Below are 22,185 nucleotides of genomic sequence, written 5' to 3'. Positions count from 1 at the left end.
TGCTTTGCTTTATCGTTGAACACACATGTTTTTTACACATATTCTCTTCCCTGTCTTTCCACAGGACGACTTCCTCTACAGCGTTGCTATAGTGAGCGGACTCACATGCGCTGTGCTGGCCGTGGCCAAGTACATGCTGGGAAGAGTGCTGACTAGCCGGGCACTCATCACTGACGGTAGTGTACACACACACACACACACACACACACACACACACACACACACACACACACACACACACAGTTAAAATAAATGAGTAGTGCACCAGTCTAAGAGGTCTACAGAATAGCAACAGGAAATAGTATTTGACTCACTAAATGCTCGGCCGTTCAGTGTTGATGGTCAGTGTGTGTGTGTCTCTACCTGCTAATGACGAATAATTCAACGAGAACAGTTGCAAAACTGACTTTTTTTTTTGCAAGATAAATGCTTCCCTAAACAATTGCGAAAAGATTGAAAATTGTGAGAAAATGTATTCAGAACCTTTGCTTGAGTAAAACTAGCAAAATCACATTGTAAAAGTAAGTAAGTAGTATCAAGGGTACAATTACTTCTCATGCAGCAGAATGGCCGCTGTCAGAGCTGTATTATTGTATATTAGTATTGGGCTATTATTATTATTATTATTACTGCTGCCTTCTCCAATCTAGATGGAGCTGATTTTATTATTTTATTCGCTGTAGTTAAAAATGCTTTTTCCTCATTATAAAAACATGTAAATAACTAATAATGAACCAATTGTAAAAGACCAGGGTTCTCTCACCCCAAACAGAAAACAGGTGTGACAACCAAAAGACTCCAAAGTATTAAAACCAAAGCCACAAAACAAAGTGTGTGTGTGTGTGTGTGTGCGTGTGTGTGTGTGTGTGTGTGTGTGTGTGTGTGTGTGTGTGTGTGTGTAAGAGAAAGTTGCTCTCACAACTGGATTGAAAGAACTAATAGGTTATGACCCTGACTGGCTGCTCATAGACACATGTGCAGGTGGACAAAAGCACACACACACACACACACACACACACACACACACACACACACACACACACACACACACACACACACACACACACACACACACTGCTCTCCCCAGGTCTCCGAACGTGCAGGGCATCAATCCAATAAACCTGAGGTTGCTGTTCTCAGAGACTGGATTTATTTCCCACAAGACTACACTTACTGCGGGCGAGACAATAACCCACTGTTAACCCACTGTTTACCCACTGTTAACCCACTGTTTACCCACTGTTAACCCACTGTTAACCCACTGTTTACCCACTGTTAACCCACTGTTTACCCACTGTTAACCCACTGTTAACCCACTGTTAACCCACTGTTAACCCATTGTTAGCCCACTGTTAACCCACTGTTAACCCACTGTTTACCCACTGTTAACCTACTGTTAACCCACTGTTAACCCACTGTTAACCCACTGTTAGCCCACTGTTGACCCACTGTTGACCCACTGTTAACCCACTGTTAGCCCACTGTTAACCCACTGTTTACCCACTGTTAGACCACTGTTAGACCACTGTTAACCCACTGTTAGCCCACTGTTAACCCACTGTTTACCCACTGTTAGCCCACTGTTAACCCACTGTTTACCCACTGTTAACCCACTGTTTACCCACTGTTAACCCACTGTTGCTTCCACACGAGGAGAAATGTAATTATCAAAAAACATCAGCTGCTATACAGAGTAACTGAAATACAGTAGATTTAGTCAACAGTGATGTAGCATTTAAAGCCATTTGTGTTTCAAAGGAACTTCATGAAGTTCTGGCACTTGGCCAATAAATATTCAGGGATACGATACCTCCAACACCAAGCAGCTCTCACCAACAACCCACACTGATGAATAGCACTGTAGCAAGAAAGAGCAAGAATCTGTGTATTTGAGTGAACTGTCCCTTTAAGTTTGGGCAGCTGAAACTACTCCATTACTGATACACACACATAAACACACATGACATCTTCCTCCATTTCTGTGTTTTTCAGGGTTTAACTCTCTGGTCGGCTCCATCATGGGGTTTTCCATTCTGATCAGCGCCGAAGTCTTCAAGCACCACGCTGATGTCTGGTTTCTGGACGGCACCATCGGAGTTCTCATTGGACTCATCATTTTGGCATATGGCATCAAGTAAGATACAGAACCAACAGTCTACATTTCTTTGACCTGTTGATTTCATTCCATTAATACCAGGCCCACATGTAAACTCAGCAGCTGAGAAACAGACGGAGACACCACAGCACTCCGATTAGCTGTGAAGGATTGTTACCAAACATTTCCAAATACTCCAATTACTATTGTTTGGTCCAAAAGTCCAAAATGTTCTTTGACAAACGATAGATGTAATTATTTCATGTTTTTATCCAACAAAATATTCTTCTCCAACCAATATTTGTTGTCCAAAAACCACATGTTGTCTGCTCTGCTGCTTCCACACTGACACAAAGTGAGGCTCGCACTGATGAGTTAAAGATCAGCTACACGTTCATAAAAAAAGATGAATTTACAGAAGAATATGTGGATATTGAATTTAAGCATGTTTCAATGAAAATAGTCTTCTCGCTCTCTCGGGGCAGGAAAGTCGACTTTATCAGCGTAGGGTGGTTTATATGACATCATATATCCTTCATACCTTTATGTTATTTTACAGACAAACTAGTGTTTTTTTAAAGAGCGGCGAGAAAGCAGGCCAATCAGAACCGATGAGTCTCTCATGATCGCAGATCAAACTATAAAGAACCAACGTCGTCCGATAGCGCTCGGAGGACGATCTCTTGGCTCGGTCTTTATTCCTGCACACTTACACACTTTTGTTTCCGTTTGTGCGCCTGCAGACTGCTGAAGGACATGGTGCCCCGCGTGAGACAGACGAGGAACTACGAACGCTTTGAGTGAGAGTGTGTGAGGAACACACACACGCACACACACACACTCACAGCTGGCTGCCTCCTGCCCTCCGCCCTCTTCTCTCGGTCTTTCATACACACTTTGATAGACATCTCACCTGCACATGCAGCACATACAGCCGCTACACACCCATGTTCTCATCCACACACACATAAATACACACGCTGTGCACTGTACATAGCACGATCACACACTCAGACGTAACACACACACACACACAGACACACACACACACACACACAGATGTCGGAGAGACTTTGAGGGAAAAGGACGTGAATGAAGACACATCCTGGAGAGAAAACACTTGAAGTTATGTTATTTTATTTTCTGCTCTTCTTCACTGTTGTTCATCAAACCACCGTTTAGAAATAGAAACCTAGAGTAAGAGAGCTGAGTCTCTTGTCTTCATGCAGCAGCCTTGGATTTGTTCGATGAAAACGGAGATACTATAGTTGCTACTTATGTGACCCATTCATTCACGTCATCACACTTTCCCACACTGCAGGAGACGACAGTATATCAACGTGTCCTTATGGGTTCAGCTGCTGTCATGTTGGAAATAATGAGGAGCAAAACCAGTGTGACTTAAAGGAGGCGTGTTCCCCGTGTGAAACTTATAATGAGCTCTTTACGGAGGTCTTAGTCTCCCGATTGTCTCCTGATTAAGAATATATTCTCCAAGATGAGCCGAGTGCTCCTCACACATTGTATTTATTCTCATTTGATTCTATTTCTAGTTATTTTTAAGTACAGGCGATGCTTTCCTAAATCAGACAGAAGGTTCCTGTGAACACCTCTCCAGCCTCCTTTCCTTGAAGCAGCCGCTGTGCATCCTAATTTGTCGCTGAGAGAGGAGCAGAGACCGTGGAAAGTGGACGTAGTCAGACAGAATGCGAGCAGCACCGAGTCAGCAAACACGTTGTCCAAGAGGTGAAGAGCATCGGCGAAACGCGGTGACATCAGACTTCATCTAGAAACTAAAAGCAAACAGCAGTAAAGAGCCCAGGAGACGCTGAGGACAAACACTGGCCATAGGAAGGCCGTAAAGCTAAAGTGCACAAGTCGTATACACACACACACACACACACACACACACACACACACACACACACACACACACACTGCACAGCCCGCTGCACTGTGTGTGACGTATTCAAGCACAGACCAGCTGACTTCCCTTCACCCGCCGGTGTTTGTTGGTTTAGCACAGTGGGTTGTTAATAACTAAGAACTGATTTGAGGGTATTTGGTGCTGTCTCTGTTTCACTGTCTTTTGATTTGTTTACACACAAACACCTGGGTCAGTAAATGACTGAAGTCCATCCAGCAGCTCTAACACCTGGAGAACAGTAATGAAATCCACGTTTTCTCACTATTTATATTGTATTTCTTTGTTGTAACACCTTGTGACTGATGATGATGAAAAGATGTAAAAGCACATAACTCTGCAGGAACGTTTCTGGTACTAATATTTATAATGTCCTCAATGGAATGTTACTGTACTGAATCCAGTTTGGATATTTATTACGTTGTTCATATTATTTTATTCATACCCCCCCCCCCCCCCCCCCTCGTGTTGACTGCAAAGTTCCTGTGGAAAGTTGGATGAAAACCAGTTTAGAACCTAAAAGCACAATGACAACGATGAAGCAGCCTCTTCATAGCATATCATTAACAGAGTCGGTCTGCTCACCTGCTTATTGCTCATTGGTTCTGCATGTCACCATTGTTATCATCCGTCCATGTGTGCAACGAGACGAATGTAAATACAAACCACAGTCTGTACACATGTGTGTTACACTGTTCAGGTCCATTAGTAGCCAAGAGTCTCAGATGTAGTCGTAGTACTTAGTGTGGCCGACATACCAGGCTGTGTTTGGAGTAGACGGCATATAGTGAACGTGCAGGATGATCAATGTTGCATATGGTTGAAAACATGTTTTACTCTATAGCGCTAATACTGTAAATGTTGTTGCACATATTATTGTAGATTATTGGTGAAGTCTTACTGTAAATGTTTGCGCTGTAAGTGAACATCTCAGACTGGATGTAGGTTCTGACAGCGCTGCGCTGTCCAAGGCTCCGCCTTCTCTTATTAGGTGTCAGAAGAAGAACTGATGGAAATCATTGTTTCACATGTTGGACCTGGACAGCGACAGTTCACCCGGTGGCACAAACCAGTGTTTCTCTGAACTTTAGTGGGTTTTACAAGCTGAGACGTGAAACCAGCCGGAACATTTCAGAGAAACACTACAGATCTAAACGCTAATGGGGCAAATAGAGAGAAACCCCTGCATGGTCACGAGTCAACCATTCAATTAGATTCCTAAAACTGAGTTCAATTCATGGATTGATTTTATTCAAATGAAGGAAAATTAAAATAAATTGACATAAATAATTCATAGGCAACAAAGACATACAAACATAGACACAAACACACATTGAACGAGCATGTTCCCCCAATAACAGGAGGTAAACTGCTACAGGATTTCTCCTGTAAATGTGGATCCAGAGTGCCGGTGTGCCCCCTTGTGGCAGACGGCCGCGTGACAAGAGATGTAATTAGTATTCAGTGCACTGGATCCAAGGGAGCGAGCCTCAATCCATCCTGGGCCGAGGACGGTAACAAAGCCCTGGACAGCGATCCTGGATGTGCCTACATCCACTCTACTCTGTAATTATCCGTTGACTTACTCGACGAGGCGCAACGTTCTTGATGGTGTTCTTTAGTTTCATTGTGTGAAGAATATATAACCCGTAGGCGTGAATCGGCTCACGCCGCTGCGACTCACCAACAGCACACTGATTTGTAATGTTTCCACTTTGATGCATCGAAGACAATCTCTACAATGACTTTTACTTGCAAAGCACAGTTTACATGCCGACAACCACCACATGAGGCACAGAACAAACTCACCGTAACTCTTAGTAACAGGACGCTCAATGGGCTCTGCTGCTCATACCAACTATCATGTGTTCTGATCAACTGATCACTGTTTTCATCGTGGTAACTAGTCCTTTCTACCTCTCCGCTTTCACTTATTGTCATGCAACTTTCTCCTGTGCACGTTCCTGCTGCATTACATTTAGGCCCGGTTACACACCTTAGTGATGGGTGATCCTTGAAGCTGCTGCACTCACTGTTGGGTCAGTGCAGCAGCTGAACACAAAACCCCGGTTTGAACCAGCCTGTTCTGATGACATGAGGGTCTCACCCAATCAGTAGCAGTGAGTTTCAGTTATATTTCATTATCTATAATGTTCATTTTATTTTATTTTTCCACCACCAGATAAACCGTTTGAACCCTCACACTCACGACCACCGGTGGTTCGTAAAGACATCACCTCTGACCGTGCATTTGACGAGTGGTGTGATATTTAAATCGTTGTTCCAGAGCTCAGAAACATGTCCAAGTCTGCAGCTCGGTGAACCGTGCCAAACCGTCGAAAGCCTCCGTCCTCTCTTCTGACACGTGTGTTTCATCCAGTTATACTCTTGTATGGATTGATAGACCTATTATTATTATTATTATTATTATCGCTTAAACTGTTCATTTGACCTCATTCCACAAAATGATGATAGCAATACTACCCACTTCTCTGTTGCTCGTCTGCTTTGCATGGGCGTGTAAGAACCCTCACAGCTTCAGTGCATTGCAGCCACACACACACACACACACACACACACACACACACACACACACACACACACACACACACACACACACACACACGTACACACATACAAAACATAACATATATGGAAAGATGTAATTGAATTTCCAGTAAATCTGACTGTAACAGAATATATTATTTGTCTGTTAGTACAGTAATGACATCAGTGGTAACAGATGATGTAAAGCTGTTTATTTATGTAAAGGAACTATGAGGTATCTCTTTGTCAAAAAAAAATGTTTTATTGACGAATAAAGTTTTATCCTGCTCAATGTTGAGACACGTTCTCTTTTTTCCCAACACATAATTGTCTCTGGAAGTTGTCCTGCTGCTGCGTAGAAGGGGAACACAGATGTCCTGGTGCCAGAGTCAGTATGGAAATCAGTTCATCACAAAGAATCATGACCCGTCGTCCCATAAAGCTTCTGTGATGTCGTGGGAATCCATTTGTCTTTGTTGTTGACATTGTTAATAACATTTTAACTACAGTTGTTTATAGTTTAGAGTATAGTAGTCAATGAGGCTGACTACTAAATCCCCTCATCTCCATTGCATTGTTTCGATTGCTAAGTGCGACCGGCCTTTTCCACGCATGTGAAAGCTTCTTTACATTTCATGATGAAAACATCTCACCTCAGCGTGTTCTCACACCTGCCATGATTCTGTTTCACATGTTTGCATCATCGGCTCAGTTCCTGCGCTCTCGCTGCTCTGGAAAGACAATGTACATGAAGAGCAGAGGGCTGGAACACGGGCGTTCATCACGCTGTGAAACATCCGTTATTAACACACAGGCAGCGGCTGCATTTTTGTGTCTGCATCATGGCTTCTCAGATTATTTCTCAACTCTATTAGTTGGCAAATGAAGTGCTTAGAAGAAGTGAATGAGCGCCTAAAGGGTTTCGGACTACATGTGGACTAAAATATATCTTTTAATTAATGCTGCATCAGTGAAATGGTGAGGAAAGGTAGGGAAAGTGTACCAGTGTAATTCACTTCCTTTTACTTTTCTTCTCACAATCTGAAACGGTGTGCAGTCCAGCTGGCTCTTTTGTATTAAGCAGTGTTGTTGCCCTATCAAGGCAACATGTGAAGTCATTACACCGTTGTGTTTGAGCCATCGTAAGAATGCCATGACCTCAGCCACAGCCTTTGAGAAAGTGAGTGACGAGTCAGAACATTTGGGATAAAACCCACATAAATACTGTTTATTTACCTTTATCTACATAGGGTTTGCTTTTTACCCAGGACTTAGATACATGCTTTGCATAGTGCTATCTGTTCCTTAATGTAGTCTCTACAGGGGCAGATGCGGATCAAGGACCGGTCGGATCTCACGCAGCTGAAGAGCAAGGGGTCGGACTGGAACACACAGTGTTTGCTGCTGCTGTTGTAGGCCGGAAACACCAACCGGCTGTCAGAGAGCTCCGATGTTTGACAATCTACGCTGTGGCTGAAAAGAAGAAGAAGATGTTGGAGAATTTCAACTGTACATCAAGAGGCGGATTTGAGTTCACTGACTCTCGCTCAGAACCAAAGACTACATATAAGAAGATAAAATTAGGATTCATGTTACTGCATTCATACTTACATGGCAAGATTCTTGGCATTGTTAAGAATGGGGAAGAATGCAGGTTCACAGATCAGCCCTGCCTGCTGGCACGCCTGTTTACAGGAAGTCTCCGCCTCTGCCTTCACAACCTGGAGCGCGCTCAGTGGTGGCCAGCTGCCCGTCTTGTTACAGAAGTCCTGAGGTAAAGATGTGAACGAGATGAGAAGAAAAGAGTCTCTCTCTCTCTAATTACAAAAAGATTCAACATTCCTCCAACCTGTTTCTCAATCAGGATGTTGACCCTCTGGAGCATCCCTTCGCAGGAGAACTCATAGGGAAGGTGCGGCTCAATCTGAAATGTATGTGCAAAAACTGCATTTATCGATAAAGAATAATTGCAGCTCTGTGTTCATTAAGCTGAGTGTCATCTCTATTTTCGCGGTAGATTTGTCACCATATTTGAAAAGATACTTGCAGTCTGATTGAGGATAGCAGTGAGAGCTCTCTCCACATCTGTGGAGTTGTGCATGTCTACCATCCATACGTAGGGCTCTCCTATGGCCTCGGCATAAGGATGCTGGGATGTCACCTGCAACACAAATACACCAACAGTAGATTAAATTGCCTGTTGGATCAAGATCATTATTTAATTCCTTCTTGTTCAGTTGTTTGATGTTGAAAACGATTTTTGTACAGTTTGTGAGGTTCTACACATGTACATTTGTTGAATTTATCGTCAGATCACAGTAAGTGCCTCAGTTTTGAATATAAGCCCTGACCTCTCTGATGTTGGGCTTCCCCTTGAAGAACTGTGTGTTCAGGCTACTCTGCGGAGGGTGTAGCCTGGGATTCAGGAAAGCACAGCCATTGGCTATGGCCTCCAACGGGGCGGGGCCTTCATATGGGAAAGACAATCCAACAAAAACCTACAACAGACCACAGATTAAAAAAAAACTAAAAACAGGTTTCAGTCAACACCAGGACAATAAATGAAGAATTCAGCTCCTACAGTCAGTGTTTCTACAGCATGCGCAGAGAGGGTTGTCACTTAAATGTTGTGTGGACCAACGAAAACAAAACAGAAAAATAATCTTTCGTTGTTTTGAATGATTTTGAATTCAAATGGTCTATAAAATGTCGCATCATATAAAATGCAGCAATAAAATAGTGCAAAAGGGAGGAAGGGAAGGGGGTCGAGGGATGAAGGGATGTAGGATAAGGGATGAATGGATGGGGGTTGAGGGATCAAGGGATGTAGGGTAAGCAAGGGATGGGGGGGTCGAGGGATGAAGGGTAAGGGATGAAAAGGTGTAGGGAAGAAGAAATGAGGAGGGTAGAGGGGGTTGTGGAAAGAAGGTTGGACAGGAGCGATGAGGGACCGCTGGCATCCAGTGGCTGGTGGGAATGAGGGAGTGGAGACTCTTAAGTGGGGGCCGTCTCTTCAGAAGCTCTGTTGGTGCAGAGTCTCCAAGAGACAGCTTCACAAAGATAGGTGCCGGAGGGCATTTATGATGTCGTTCAGGTTGGAGCGGATATAAGAGAGGTATGCAGGGGAAGACCAACGGCCAAGTATCTTAATGATGTGGTCGGGGATTTCTCGACTTAAAGCGGTGGAGGCGGCTCCGATGTGGAATGAATGGCCCAAGTAAAACTCAGGGAGTATTCCGGATCTGAATAAGATATGGTGGAGGTGGTGGTGAAACCAGGACCGTGTGGCCCCTTTGCACGTCTCTGTGACAAACTGGGGGTCTTGCGGAAAAGGCCCACTGGCTGATGTAGGTCAATATGGACTTAGGTCAGTCAGGACAGTTTCGCAAAAAAGTTAACTCTGCTTATGTAGACCCGTATGGTGGAAGACTTGATCTTTAGGAGGGAATGGGCAAATGTAATGAAGTTTGTGAGGATAAGGATGACGAGTGATGGGAACGGAAGGCTGAGGGAGGCGTGGAAGGCTTTGAAGCTATTAAATCTGGTGAGGTATGATGAGAGTGTTCGAGGGGCAACTCTGTTGAGGGTGGCATCTTGGGAGGCAGAGATTAGGTGTTCCAGTTGTTCATGGAAAAGTGAATCAGCGATGGAGTTTTTGTGACCTAGGATGTGGGAGGCTCGGCTGATGAACTGGTGCTGAAACCAAGGTTAGTCTCTGTATGAACAGCATTATATCTAGACAATGTGGCCGTCCTTGGTTAATGATGTCTACGACAGCGCTGTTGTCTGAGTAGATAGCAATGGTCTTTTTGGACCCTTAATGCCCCCCAAAAATGGCTGCTATAACTATGGGATACATTTCTGAGATCGTAAAGAAGAAGTGAAGGATGAGAATTCGGGCAGCCATTCGGCTGAGAACCACGTGTCGCCATAGAGGCCGCCAAAGCCGATGGAGGGTGCTGCATCTGTGAAAAGCTGGATGTCTTCTAGCTTGGGGATGTGGTCATCATAGAAGAAGGAGCTGCTGTTCCAAGAGGAGAGGAACTGGTGCCAAAGTTTAAGTTCCGTTTTGCATGGGATGAAGGGATGCATGTGCATGGGATGGTATTGAAGACTGAGTAAAAGAGACTACAGGGTGAGATGTCCCTGGGGCAGAGAGAGTTTGGAGGGGGGTGCAGTACGACCTGGCCCTCTGTAAGGGCTGATGTGGATAGCTGGGATTCTCCGGCCGTGTCATGCATCGTGACGTCATCTGCATAGCTGCTGACGTCGCGCTGAGAATCCGGAAGTGCTCTAGAGGCTCGGCCAAAGAGAGTGTTGTTGTGCAGAGAGTCAGTGAACAGTTTTTATGCTGCTTTTCTGTTGGACTGATGGAAGGGGATATTGCCCTGGGTGAGTGCCTTCTTCAGTCGGGAGACTGTCCACTCAGAAATGTAGGAAGTTTTGGGAACGGTCGCAGTAGTTTCGGCCATCGTGAGGGCGGCTGGATCTCAAGTGGGTGGGAGAGCGGCGTCGGGATGGAACGATGTCCCTCAGAAGCCGGAGTCCAGATCTCACCCTGGGGCTGTTGGAAGGCGAGGGATCAACGACTTTGGAGTTGTCTGAGGAAAGATGCTGGGAGCCACGAGGAACGTGGAGCGCTGATAGTAGCCGAGGTTGCTGGCGGAGGACGATGGGAGATGGGAGAAGGTGGGATCGCCGGGACTTCAGGAGTTAGCTGATCTTCCATGAGCAGGTCATTGTCGGAAGGAATGAGAAATTTCTGAAATCATATTTTCTCCCATGAAGAAGGATAAAGCAACTGTCAGAAACTTCTGCAGATTGAAAAGTCGGATTTGAACTAAAATTCAAATCTGAATGTTTGAATTGAAATTCAAACATTGTAGAATCTGCTCAATATTCTTGAATATAGAAATGGGTAACACATTTGGATTGTGGATATATGCAATTTTTGCATTTCTTTTGTCACCGCCATTAAATGAGAGAAATGTTACTTCTAACTTTATACTACATATTGGGATTTTAAAAAGGTCACATCAAAAGAAAAAAATATCAGAGGAGAGAAAGTACAATTACTATTTTTCATACGTACAGCAGTGGGCTTTAACATGAGGAAGAAATATAGCCAAAGTCAACAAGTGTACAATTTAAGGGAGACACACTCACCTTGCTCTGTCTCAACAGGACCTGAACCTCAGTGCCTTTGACAATGCCGTGGTTTATCACGTAGTTTGGGATCAAAGTGTTGCTATCAACCGTCCCATGGATCTCCAAGTGTTTGTGGATAACGTCCAGATATGCTCCTTTACCCTGCAGTGTAACAGCAGAGGAAAGCAAAGGGTGACTTGCTGAAAAGTCAATGGATGTCAATGTAAAAAGGCACAAATTACATCTGTCCGTTGACAAGTGTGTATTTCATGGGGATGTCTGAATGAAAAAGAGGGATCCAACAGATTAAAGACCTCCACAGACTACATCCAAAAAATAACAACTAAAAGGTAAAATGAGGTAACATTATTTTTAAGGCACATAATGATAAAACTCTCCTCCCGAAAAAACAGTGCCTTCATCATTTCCTCTCCTTTTCAGAACTTGACTGCCAGGTTTTATATTTGTCAATCGCACAAATGTCTGTTGTAAACATGATACATTTTTTTCCTAGAACCTGGATATTTCCATTATACCATCACAAATAAATACTGGTGTGTGAAGTGTGTTTGATCTTATAGCATACTTCAGTCCATTGTTACCTCCCAAAACTTGGCTCTCTTGCCATACACAAGGGCCTGGTTTTGCCTTCTGGTTGAGTTTAACTGCTCAGTTTCTTCAGCGCTCAGATGGTGCTGCACCACAAAGCCCAGAAATGTGTTGTCTGGTGTATGAGCTGCTCACAGTGAGAGAATACGCATTAATTAAGGACAAAAAAAGTTGCCATTTTTGTTTCTGTCGTCTCAGAACAAGCAACATTATGTATATGCCATGATTGGCTGTTGGAAAAGAAAAAAAGAAGCAAAAACATACGGAACATGGTGTAGAACTGCATTGGGATCAGGTTGAGGCGGCCAAATGGACCCTTATTAAGGTTGTGCTTTTGGGCCCAGGCTGCATGATTGAAGTCTGGCTCTGTGCCGAAAGTGTCCAAGATACGAAACCTACACCTGATCGACAGACACAACACAGGTACACAGTTCCACCCAGCAAAACATTAATACGTACAATTGTGACGGCAAAATGCACAAAACGTAGACACTGGACACCCGAAAACCACCTGAAACCACCTAAATATTTGACAGATGCACATTTTTGCACAACGTCTCACTCTCATATAACTCACAAATACTTTCAATATAATAATGTCAGCACCCACCTGTAGTTGATCCAAGATGCCTTTAGTGCTTCCTGAATCTGTTTAAGACCGGCAATGTCTGTGTAGATCAGGTGTGCTTTCACTTTCAAATGACGAGTTGGGCAGCCACCTTTCTCTGTCCCTAGAAAACTACATATAGAGAGGGAGATAAACACAAGCATGGATATACATACATTTAGTTATTATAACAATTATGGGAAAATAATAGAATAAGTGAAAATGTACGATGATGCAATGACACCAGTCACCATGACAGAAAGCAGCCTGCGACACCAGGCTCTTTTTGTGTGCATACTCACTGCTTGAGGTCGGGTATGGAGACAGTGAGGTGAAGATGGTGACCCAGGATGTATAGTGTGGAGATGAGGTCACTCCACTGGACTAGTTCCCCAAGGGGGCCCCCACTAAAGGCAGCCTCTGCTATTCTAAAACCTGATTCAGTTGTCAGTGCTCCAGGATGCACCAGAATCTGGGAAGTAGTTCAATTCCATGGACAAGATGCAAAAACATTTTGATCATTTTTTGCCATAATTCAACTAATAGAATTCTTCAAATGCTAATACAGTTCCAATTCTGTTATTTAATCGAGTGAACTGAGAGCACCTGTCACACTTGGATCCAAAGCCAAATCTCTTTAAGATTTCAAAGTAATATTGTGTCATATCAAAACGCTTTTGGACATCTAGAGTAGAGGGGTTTCATCTGATGGCTCACTTCATGCATTGACAACATTAAGTACCCTGTAATGGAAGGCACGTCTAGTTTTTTAGATTTAGTATCACTGGAATGAGGACCTAATTTAAGGAGGCAGCCAGCTCTAAAAGCATCCTCTAACAAGAAAATAAAATGTGTCCAATCCATGTGCTTCATTATCAAACTGTACAAGACACACTGAAAGAAACAATCAACTGTGAGGCTGAGACAGTTATCTGTAATGAACACATTGTCTCTACGTTAAGTCAGTCAATGCTATAGTAAGCCATAGCAATAGAATGGCAAAAAAAATGAATTTCAAATGGAAATTCTGTGCTAGTATCTAATGGGGGCAGGTTAGCAAACTGTCAACTAGTATTCCAATAAAGGCAATGGGGAGGTATACGCTACCTGTTTAGCTTTCCTCCCTGTGATGTTGTATTTGGCTGAAAGAGAGCGTCCAGCCTTGACCCAAATCTCTTCCATACTGCGAATTCTTTGGTGAATCCAACGGAACTGGACTCTCTTTTGCAGAGATAGATACAGATCTGTTAGATTTTCCCTTACCACTGCAGGTTCAGTCTCCACCTAGAAAAGTAAAGCAAACACAGGTCAGCGTTCAGTGTGTAAATGTGCCTTTTTTGGACCATGAACGCCACTCACAGCATTTTAGTGACACTATAACCAACAGGTTCTCACTCGCACAGGCTCCGCCCTCTGCATAAGTGAAAGCAGAAATGGGAGACTGTCCTAATGGTGATTGCTGTGTTCCCCGGCCCTTCACTCACACTTACCTGGGTAGGCTGGGGCCCCATACTTCTCTGCTGAATGGTGGCCTATAAGTTACAAAGAAGTAGGTGGGCTGTGGCGACTAACCTCCAGCTGGTCAGGATCAGTGTGGTTGGGTGGGTGTTATATTCAGACAGTGTGCATTCCACCCACTCCATCCACTGCACCCTCAGTGTCAATTACAGCATAAAGTTTTTCAACATTGCAACCCGAGTTAACCTCTACATGTGTGGGGACTCACCTCACTGAAGAGGGTGTAGGACGGCAGACAGCGGTGTGAGCTGCCATATATACTGTTGGTTCAGAGTGTATGGCTACGTTAATTCCTTAAATATGTGCTCTTTATTAGGAGAGAGTATTAACCATAAAGTCCAGAAGCAGGGCTCTGGCTGTGCTTATTGTACGAGGGTTACAATATCGTCACCTTTGTTGTGTAGGCGACTAATGTGTAAAATGAGCCTGACAGTGAATTATAGAGAGAGTTATAAGTCAGTGGTGCAGTACCAGCGTGTGTTCTAGAGTTATAAACTGAAAGAAACACAACTTAAAGCAGTTCTGCACAGGTTAGATACCTATGTTTTACTATATTCCTTTGCCTTTACTTTACCTCTATGTTTTCCACTACAGCTACAGGAATCACACGGCCTGGAAGCACTGGACACGAGGACTCTATCTTATAACAACACAGAAAGAAAGAGAGAAATTGAACACGAGTGTGGCGAGCTCTTCACCGGTCAGTGTGTGATATGAGAGCTTGAAACCACTTAGGTACCTCACTCAGGTAGATAAGGTTGGAGCACAGAGACCCATTCACCCCATAGCTGCTGTAGCAAGGATCAGTCGTCCACATGTCTTTCATCCACTGGAAAAACAACAGAGGGCCATAATAAAAACACAAGTATACAGTCATGATCAACACAATGCTTTATACTGTCCAAGTTAAACACAACATTAACATAAAGAGCAGGATTCTTGCTGTATCGTTCATAGTTTTACCTCTTTGCAATACATCAAAATACTTGGTTCAAAGTATTCTGACAATATGTGATAGAGTTTTTTTACAAGTTGCTTTTTAAAAGGGTTATATGTTACCTTCAATTTCACTTTACAGTCTGGGTATCCATCCAAGGGTGGCAGTGGGCAATTTTCATCCACTTTGATTTCATCATCTACGAAGCACACCAATAACAGCATGTGTTCTTGTTCAGAGATGCTCTACTAACTAAAATGTATTCATTTTGATTAATTAGTCCAATTAGAGATATCATTAGAAAAAGGGCTACAGGAGATTGATTTATTGTTGTTTTTCACCAACAGAAGTTGTCTCATCTAGTTATCATCGGGTAATTGCCAAAGATTCAGCCACCTTGTGGGGTAAAAGTTGTGCTCTTAACCGTTTTGTAAAATCGCCCCAGGTCATGAGTTGAACAATGAGCAGATTCTTCCAGTTTGTCGGGTTCGTCGAGTTGTTCTTTCACGTTTCAGGAGTAGCTGCTAGCGGCAGCATTGCTTCATGTAAATGTGTGTTAAATGTTAAAGCTTTTGTACAATAAATCAATAGAATAGTGAACATTGAAGGTGAGATGGCTGCTCTGCGTGATCCATTCCTACTCAATAGTTGAGAGTCCACAGTTGGACTATATTGTATTAGAAAAGAAAGCTTTTGGACTGTGTGTCTAATCCTCCTGTGCGCTACACTATGTTCAGTGTTATGTTCCTTCATTGTGATGAACCTGGACACTTTAGTTTACTTTGACTCAATCTCACTTACGTTGTCCTGTTGTAAACTCGCTAGAGCACCAAATGTGTCTCATCCCCGGCTGAAAATAGTCCCGAACAACAGCACCATTTACTCATGTGGGATATCATTTCATATAAACTACAGTGTCAACTACAGCTGTGTTGAGGAGCTACTTTGCCTCTTTTGAAAATTCAAATTTTGCATTTTTGACATATTTGTGAAGATATACGTCTTCAGTAGGGAGGGCATAGAGAAATCTCAACATGCTTTGGACTTGTCATTGGATTTGTTAATAAGAAAAATAGTGACATTCGCCTTATTCCTTATTCTTATCAATGAGATACTTCTAGCCAATGTTTATAACATTTTCATATGAACACATCTGAATTCATCACTTATGTGCTGATATAACTGTAATTACTTTACACTGTCTACTGTATTGTCACTTGTTAGAACCGTCCACTGTGGGAAAACAGTTAGCTTTCTTAGTTTGATGAAGAGTCATTTTACCAGTTTTGATTTTCTTCTCTTCCTTCTCTTCCTTCTCTTCCTGTAGCTTCAGGAGTTTCTCCACGAGAGCCACCTGTTTCTGCAGCTGGAGTTTATCAGAACGCAGGTCCTCAATCATCTCATCCTTCAGTTTGTCTTTCTCTTTTTCTGCCTCCATTTTAATCTGGAGAGACTGAAATTCTTCTTTGTAGTCCTTCAAAGGAGACGGAGGAGAGACTTAGAGAGAGAGAGTCGCAGTGTTAATCTCAGTATTTATCCCGCTGCTTTGAACATGTGATCAATAAACTAATATCTGGAAAGAGCTGTTGAGGCAATCAGCCACATCATACAATTATTAGTGATGAAGTTAGTAAATATTACCAGGAAATTTCTATTCCTTTTGAGCTCTAAGCCTATTTTTAGGCCTCTGCTCGAAAATGATATACCCATACTAAAAAGAGTGTATCTTTGCAGCCACAAGGTGTATTTGACTACTTTTGGTGTTATAATAAAGGGAACACTTGTGAGATTTGTTGAGATGTGTAGATATCAGTGTATATGTTACTCGTTAAGAGTAAATTTAGATGGCACGCAGCTCAAATTGAAAAGTTTCAGGTTCGCCTAAAAAAACTTTTATTTATTGTTATTATTTCTTTGAAATGATGCAGCTGACAGTCTAAAAACTCTCCCAGACCATAGCACAATATATGGACCGTCTCTCTGCATGACTTTGACTTTGATAAAGCGAAGCAGAAAAAAGTTAGAGAGGTTTTAGTACAGAGAGGTACATTACAAATACATTTTAGTTACAATAATTTTAAAATATTAACTGAGAACTGTGCCATAAGTGTGGAATTGCATAGCAGGAAATAATCCCATGAAATAACCAAAATGCACAATGATTTATCTATTAACATGTGTTTGTAGATTATTACTCTGCTTAGAGCTCCATTGTTGTCCAAAACATATAAAAAACACAACAGTGAGCCGCATCATGTTCTCTGACATTTTCCTTCAGTATGATGAACCCGGCCATTGTAGTTTATTTTGACTCAATCCCATTTACACTGTCTTGCTGTTGTAAACTCACTAGAGCCCCAACTGTGTCTAAATCCACCACTTAAAATAGTCCCCTAACAACAGCACCACTTACTAAGTTTTGGGTGACATTCGCCAAAAACTACAGCGCCAAGCTGCTTTGAGAAACCACTTAGCCTATTTTGAAAAATCTAGTTATACGTTTTTGACACATTTGTTGAGATGTAAGTCTTCAGTAGCAACATTCTTTGGAGTTGTCATTGGACTTGTTGACAATGAGAAAAACAATTACATTGATACTATTATTTCTTATCATTTCTAGCCAATGTTTTTTTAAATTGTTCTCCTCAACACATCTGAATTGATCACTTTCTCTACTGTTGTATTGTCATGGTCTGGTTTCTGCTGTGGGAAGACAGTTAGCGTTCTTAACTTGATGAAGAGTCATTTTACCGGTTTTGACTTCCTTCTGTTCCTTCTCTTCCTGTAGCTTCAGGAGTTTCTCCACGTGAGCCACCTGTTTCTGCAGCTGGAGTTTATCAGAACGCAGGTCCTCAATCATCTCATCCCTCAGATGTCCTTTCTCTCTTTCTGCCTCCACTTTAATCTGGAGGGACTGTAACTCTTCTTTGTAGTTCCTCAAGGGAGACGTGAGAGAGACTAAGAGAGAGAGAGGTTTTTTTGTTGTTTTGAGGAATCATCCCTCTTTGAAAACATCTTCAAAGACTTGTAGCTGAAACCTGCAAGTGCAGCAATCAACAATATGTATATATATATATATATATATATATATATATACATATATATATATATATATATATATATATATATATATATATATATATATATATATATATGTACAATTATTACTCATAGAACATTCAGTTGTCAAACACTATCAGGACATTCCTATTTCCATTAGATGTAGTGCTACTTCACTGAAAATGATGTCGTATTTACTTGGAGCTGTGACATAGGCGTGTATTGCCGTGGCAAAAAAACTCTTGTTTGGACAGTTTGCTCACAGTTATCAGAGGATTCCACGATGTTCAGGAGATCATCCACAACCTTTATAATACTCTTAATTATTACTAGGAGAGGAAAGGGAGGGGGTGAACAAAGGAGAGGGGAGACAGACAGAGTTGAGCAGGACAGACGGGGAGAATTAATAGAGAGAAGGAGCAGAGGCTGTGATGTGTGTTTTCTTTCTCTCTTTTACTCCTGACTCCTCCCATTTCCTCTGTGCTCCCTGTACCTTCAGGCCAGTGCTTCTCCACTTTGCCATGCTGCCTCAGTCTGTTGTGACCGGTATTTCTGACGTCCTGCTGGTCAGCGTGGCTCTAGAACCAGTTTAGACAAACAAGACGCACGTTACACAACAAAACGCCAGTTAAAAAAAAAGGCATTTTTGACCATTGTGAATATAAGAAAATGTGTGTGTAAGGCAAACCGTTGTGTTGTTGGGTGAATGAATTATTGAATGAATGACGATACAGACCAGGATGAAATATGTCAAACTCAGACAACAGATGAAACCAATGACCAGCAGCATCCACAGAGTCCTCCACAGGGTGGCTGTCGCTTTTCTCATGGTGCAAACGGGCTCAGCCTGATGGATGACATGGGCTTAAAAATAAAGTTATTCTATGTTAAACGTAGCGGTTCCTTAACACATGCTTTATAATTCTGCACTGACCCACGATGAGACCTGAGTGAAGGAATGTGTCGTATGTGTCAGACAGAGAGAGAGAGCGACAAGGAATAATTTAGCAACAGGATCTTCCTCAACAAATTAGGACAGAAGATATTTTTGGATTCTGGGTGATTTTCCTTAGCGTCTATCCTTAATCATTGTAACACACACGTTATCATTACATTAACAGCTCAAATATCCACAGTCAGTACAAATAACTTCAAAACTTACCTGTAGACTGTTGGGCAATCCGCTCAGTACAACCAAATGAACACAGTGACTGCAGACTGCGCTCCGGCAGTATCTCTCAGATGCAAATAATCTGCAAAAGAATAGACAGCTCTTTATGCTTCTGCCTAACAAAACCAGTTTGCAAACCAGTTTGTTTGCATAACTGAAGTGTTTCTCACTGTATTTTTTAAAGACACTGATTACATGTTTTCAACGTCACGTCACGGTTAGCTTTTGTTTTGATCCATGTAAAATATGCTATCTATCATCTCTACGAGATCAGCTGGGCGCATGGTTGCTGTCATTACTGTTTATCACTTCTCTTATGGTACATCCACTTGACTTCTTTTGAACTGCATGTATTAAAAGTTGTATTACTTCTGCAATTAAGTTATTTATTTATGTTTGTGTACCAAACATTAGGACAATTTTATAAAACAACATGCTATTTTGTTTCAGTGCTTTAGAATTCACTCATAGCCACTCAAACCTCATCATCATCATCATCATCATCATCATCATCATCATCATCATCATCACCACTCCTGGTGTGGATAAGTCAACAGCAAGTGGAAAAAGGGAACTTGCGTCATCATACATTCAGAATACTACAGTAAACCAAAAATGCACTTCAGGGCAAACAGCTCTCTTCCATTTTCTGTGCACGGAAGGTCTTCATGTACTTCACTCAGTGTCCACTAGAGGTCAGTCTTCGATGCTTGTTGCACATGACAATGACAATGGTGTGAGAACCCCAGGCTCCAGAGTTCCGTCCTCCCGATCCAGTATTAGTAGAAATTTAGATTTTGTGAATAGCAGATTTTCTGTTCCTACATTTAAGATGTGAAAAACAAACATTGTTTGGATTTGCTATGTATATTAATATTTATTAACCCCTGTGTGTTTTCAACGGCAACAAGCGCGCCGGTCACGTTCACGCCGGTCACGCTCACGCCGGTCACGCTCCAACAACACTGTGAGCTTCCTGGGTATGAAGCTCTCTACCAATGATGCTGAGACCACCGTTTGGAGCGCTTTTCCCCTGAGTGGTATGAACAGTTTGTGGGAACTCGCCTGGCCTTTGGAGGGCCTCGGAGTGTCCAGAAGGCGAACCGTGACCTGATGGACTGCCTTTTCAACCCTCGAAGGAGGCAGAGGCAGGTGAAAGGTCAGACTCCAGTTCCTGCCACTGCCGCCTCTGAGCCGCAGGGGGTTACATTTCTGAGAGCTCGAATCCTGTTCCCTGGAGCCCTGTCTCCGAGAGTCTGAATCCTGTTCCCCTCCTGACCCCCAGGCTCTAGAGTTCCGTCCTCCTGACCCCCAGGCTCTAGAATTCCATCCTCCTGACCCCCAGTCTCTAGAGTTCCGTCCTCCTGACCCCCAGGCTCTAGAATTCCATCCTCCTGACCCCCAGTCTCTAGAGTTCCGTCCTCCTGACCCCCAGGCTCTAGAATTCCATCCTCCTGACCCCCAGTCTCTAGAGTTCCGTCCTCCTGACCCCCAGGCTCTAGAATTCCATCCTCCTGACCCCCAGTCTCTAGAGTTCCATCCTCCTGACCCCCAGTCTCTAGAGTTCCGTCCTCCTGACCCCCAGGCTCTAGAATTCCATCCTCCTGACCCCCAGTCTCTAGAGTTCCATCCTCCTGACCCCCAGTCTCTAGAGTTCCGTCCTCCTGACCCCCAGGCTCTAGAATTCCATCCTCCTGACCCCCAGTCTCTAGAGTTCCGTCCTCCTGACCCCCAGTCTCTAGAGTTCCGTCCTCCTGACCCCCAGTCTCTAGAGTTCCATCCTCCTGACACCCAGTCTCTAGAGTTCCATCCTCCTGACCCCCAGCCTCTAGAGCCCTGTTCCCAGTCTCATCCCCAGCCTCTAGAGCCCTTTCCCAGTCTCATCCCCAGCCCGGCCGCCCTCCGGAGCTCCTGTGTCCGGTGCAAACATGAACAAATACTTGGGAAAAGCAGAATTAGATTGAGCCAAAGAAATCAAGTATCCAGGTGGTAAAACTAAAACACTGAGCTGGAAGATGCTAAAACACTCCGTGGAGCTGAGGAGACCTGCACAGTGGTGTAGTCATTCTTCATGGGTTCAGCACTATGAAGGACCCGTTTCTCATACAAGAAGTCATCAAGAGTCATGAAAAAAATATTGCTTATAGCCACTTTAAAACTTAAAAAAATGTATTGCATTTCATTTGTATTTGAAATTTGTAATTGTTTTTAAACAGCATGCAACTTTAATAAAAATGAATTAAAGGATGATAATATCTCTAAAATAAGTCATTCTATTACTGTAGATATCTATGTTCACACTATGAATCTATGCATCTTTGTCATCAGTGGTGTTAATAAACCCTATAAGCTCAAACTACTGGGCCATCTGGCTGAAGCTGCCTTCTCTTGTTTCAGCTCTGTGTGCGACAGAGCTGATGCATGCATCGGTCTTTGAGAGAGATGGCTGCTAGGTAAACATTGCTCCACTGAATTGGGTGAGAGAGGCTCAGGTCAGACCCGTTTAAAAGCAGGATGTGACCAGGGGCATGTTTGTTTATGAGAGCATTAGATGAAGGGGTGAAACTGC

The 22,185-nt window shown here is 43.0% G+C and overlaps 3 protein-coding genes across 3 annotated transcripts in view; 2 read left to right on the top strand and 1 right to left on the bottom strand.

Moving 5' to 3' along the window:
- The window catches only part of LOC137891875 (transmembrane protein 163a-like), a 66,232-nt gene extending 59,374 nt beyond the window's left edge, over nt 1-6,858 (top strand). The window contains exons 6-8 of the mRNA XM_068736681.1: nt 65-176; nt 1,993-2,134; nt 2,839-6,858. Of these exons, the coding sequence (XP_068592782.1) occupies nt 65-176; nt 1,993-2,134; nt 2,839-2,899 (315 nt within the window). The 3' untranslated portion in view covers nt 2,900-6,858. The remainder of the gene's footprint in view (nt 1-64; nt 177-1,992; nt 2,135-2,838) is intronic.
- A 642-nt stretch (nt 6,859-7,500) lies between these two features.
- On the bottom strand, nt 7,501-18,284 carry LOC137891876 (alpha-1,6-mannosylglycoprotein 6-beta-N-acetylglucosaminyltransferase A-like). Its single transcript, XM_068736682.1, has 16 exons — nt 18,147-18,284; nt 16,667-16,859; nt 15,508-15,584; nt 15,188-15,277; nt 15,023-15,088; nt 14,038-14,214; nt 13,233-13,402; nt 12,934-13,062; nt 12,588-12,724; nt 12,317-12,450; nt 11,733-11,876; nt 8,918-9,064; nt 8,614-8,727; nt 8,416-8,490; nt 8,178-8,335; nt 7,501-8,039 (listed from the first exon to the last, which is right to left on the bottom strand). Exons 1-16 carry the CDS (start codon nt 18,243-18,245, stop codon nt 7,838-7,840), a joined length of 2,112 nt encoding a protein of 703 aa, XP_068592783.1. The 5' UTR covers nt 18,246-18,284; the 3' UTR covers nt 7,501-7,837.
- A 2,445-nt stretch (nt 18,285-20,729) lies between these two features.
- On the top strand, nt 20,730-22,053 carry LOC137891867 (protein LIAT1-like). The gene is made up of 3 exons (XM_068736667.1): nt 20,730-20,775; nt 20,870-21,536; nt 21,945-22,053. Exons 1-3 carry the CDS (start codon nt 20,730-20,732, stop codon nt 22,051-22,053), a joined length of 822 nt encoding a protein of 273 aa, XP_068592768.1.
- Nucleotides 22,054-22,185: the final 132 nt, after the last annotated feature.

The sequence above is a fragment of the Cebidichthys violaceus genome, unplaced genomic scaffold (genome assembly GCF_023349555.1).
Source record: "Cebidichthys violaceus isolate CVI_PGR_0920_01 unplaced genomic scaffold, fCebVio1.0.p SCAF_71, whole genome shotgun sequence".
Classification (NCBI taxonomy): Eukaryota; Metazoa; Chordata; class Actinopteri; order Perciformes; family Stichaeidae; genus Cebidichthys; species Cebidichthys violaceus.
Note: the sequence above shows the minus strand (reverse complement) of the source record. Positions and strands in the feature narration are given on the sequence as shown.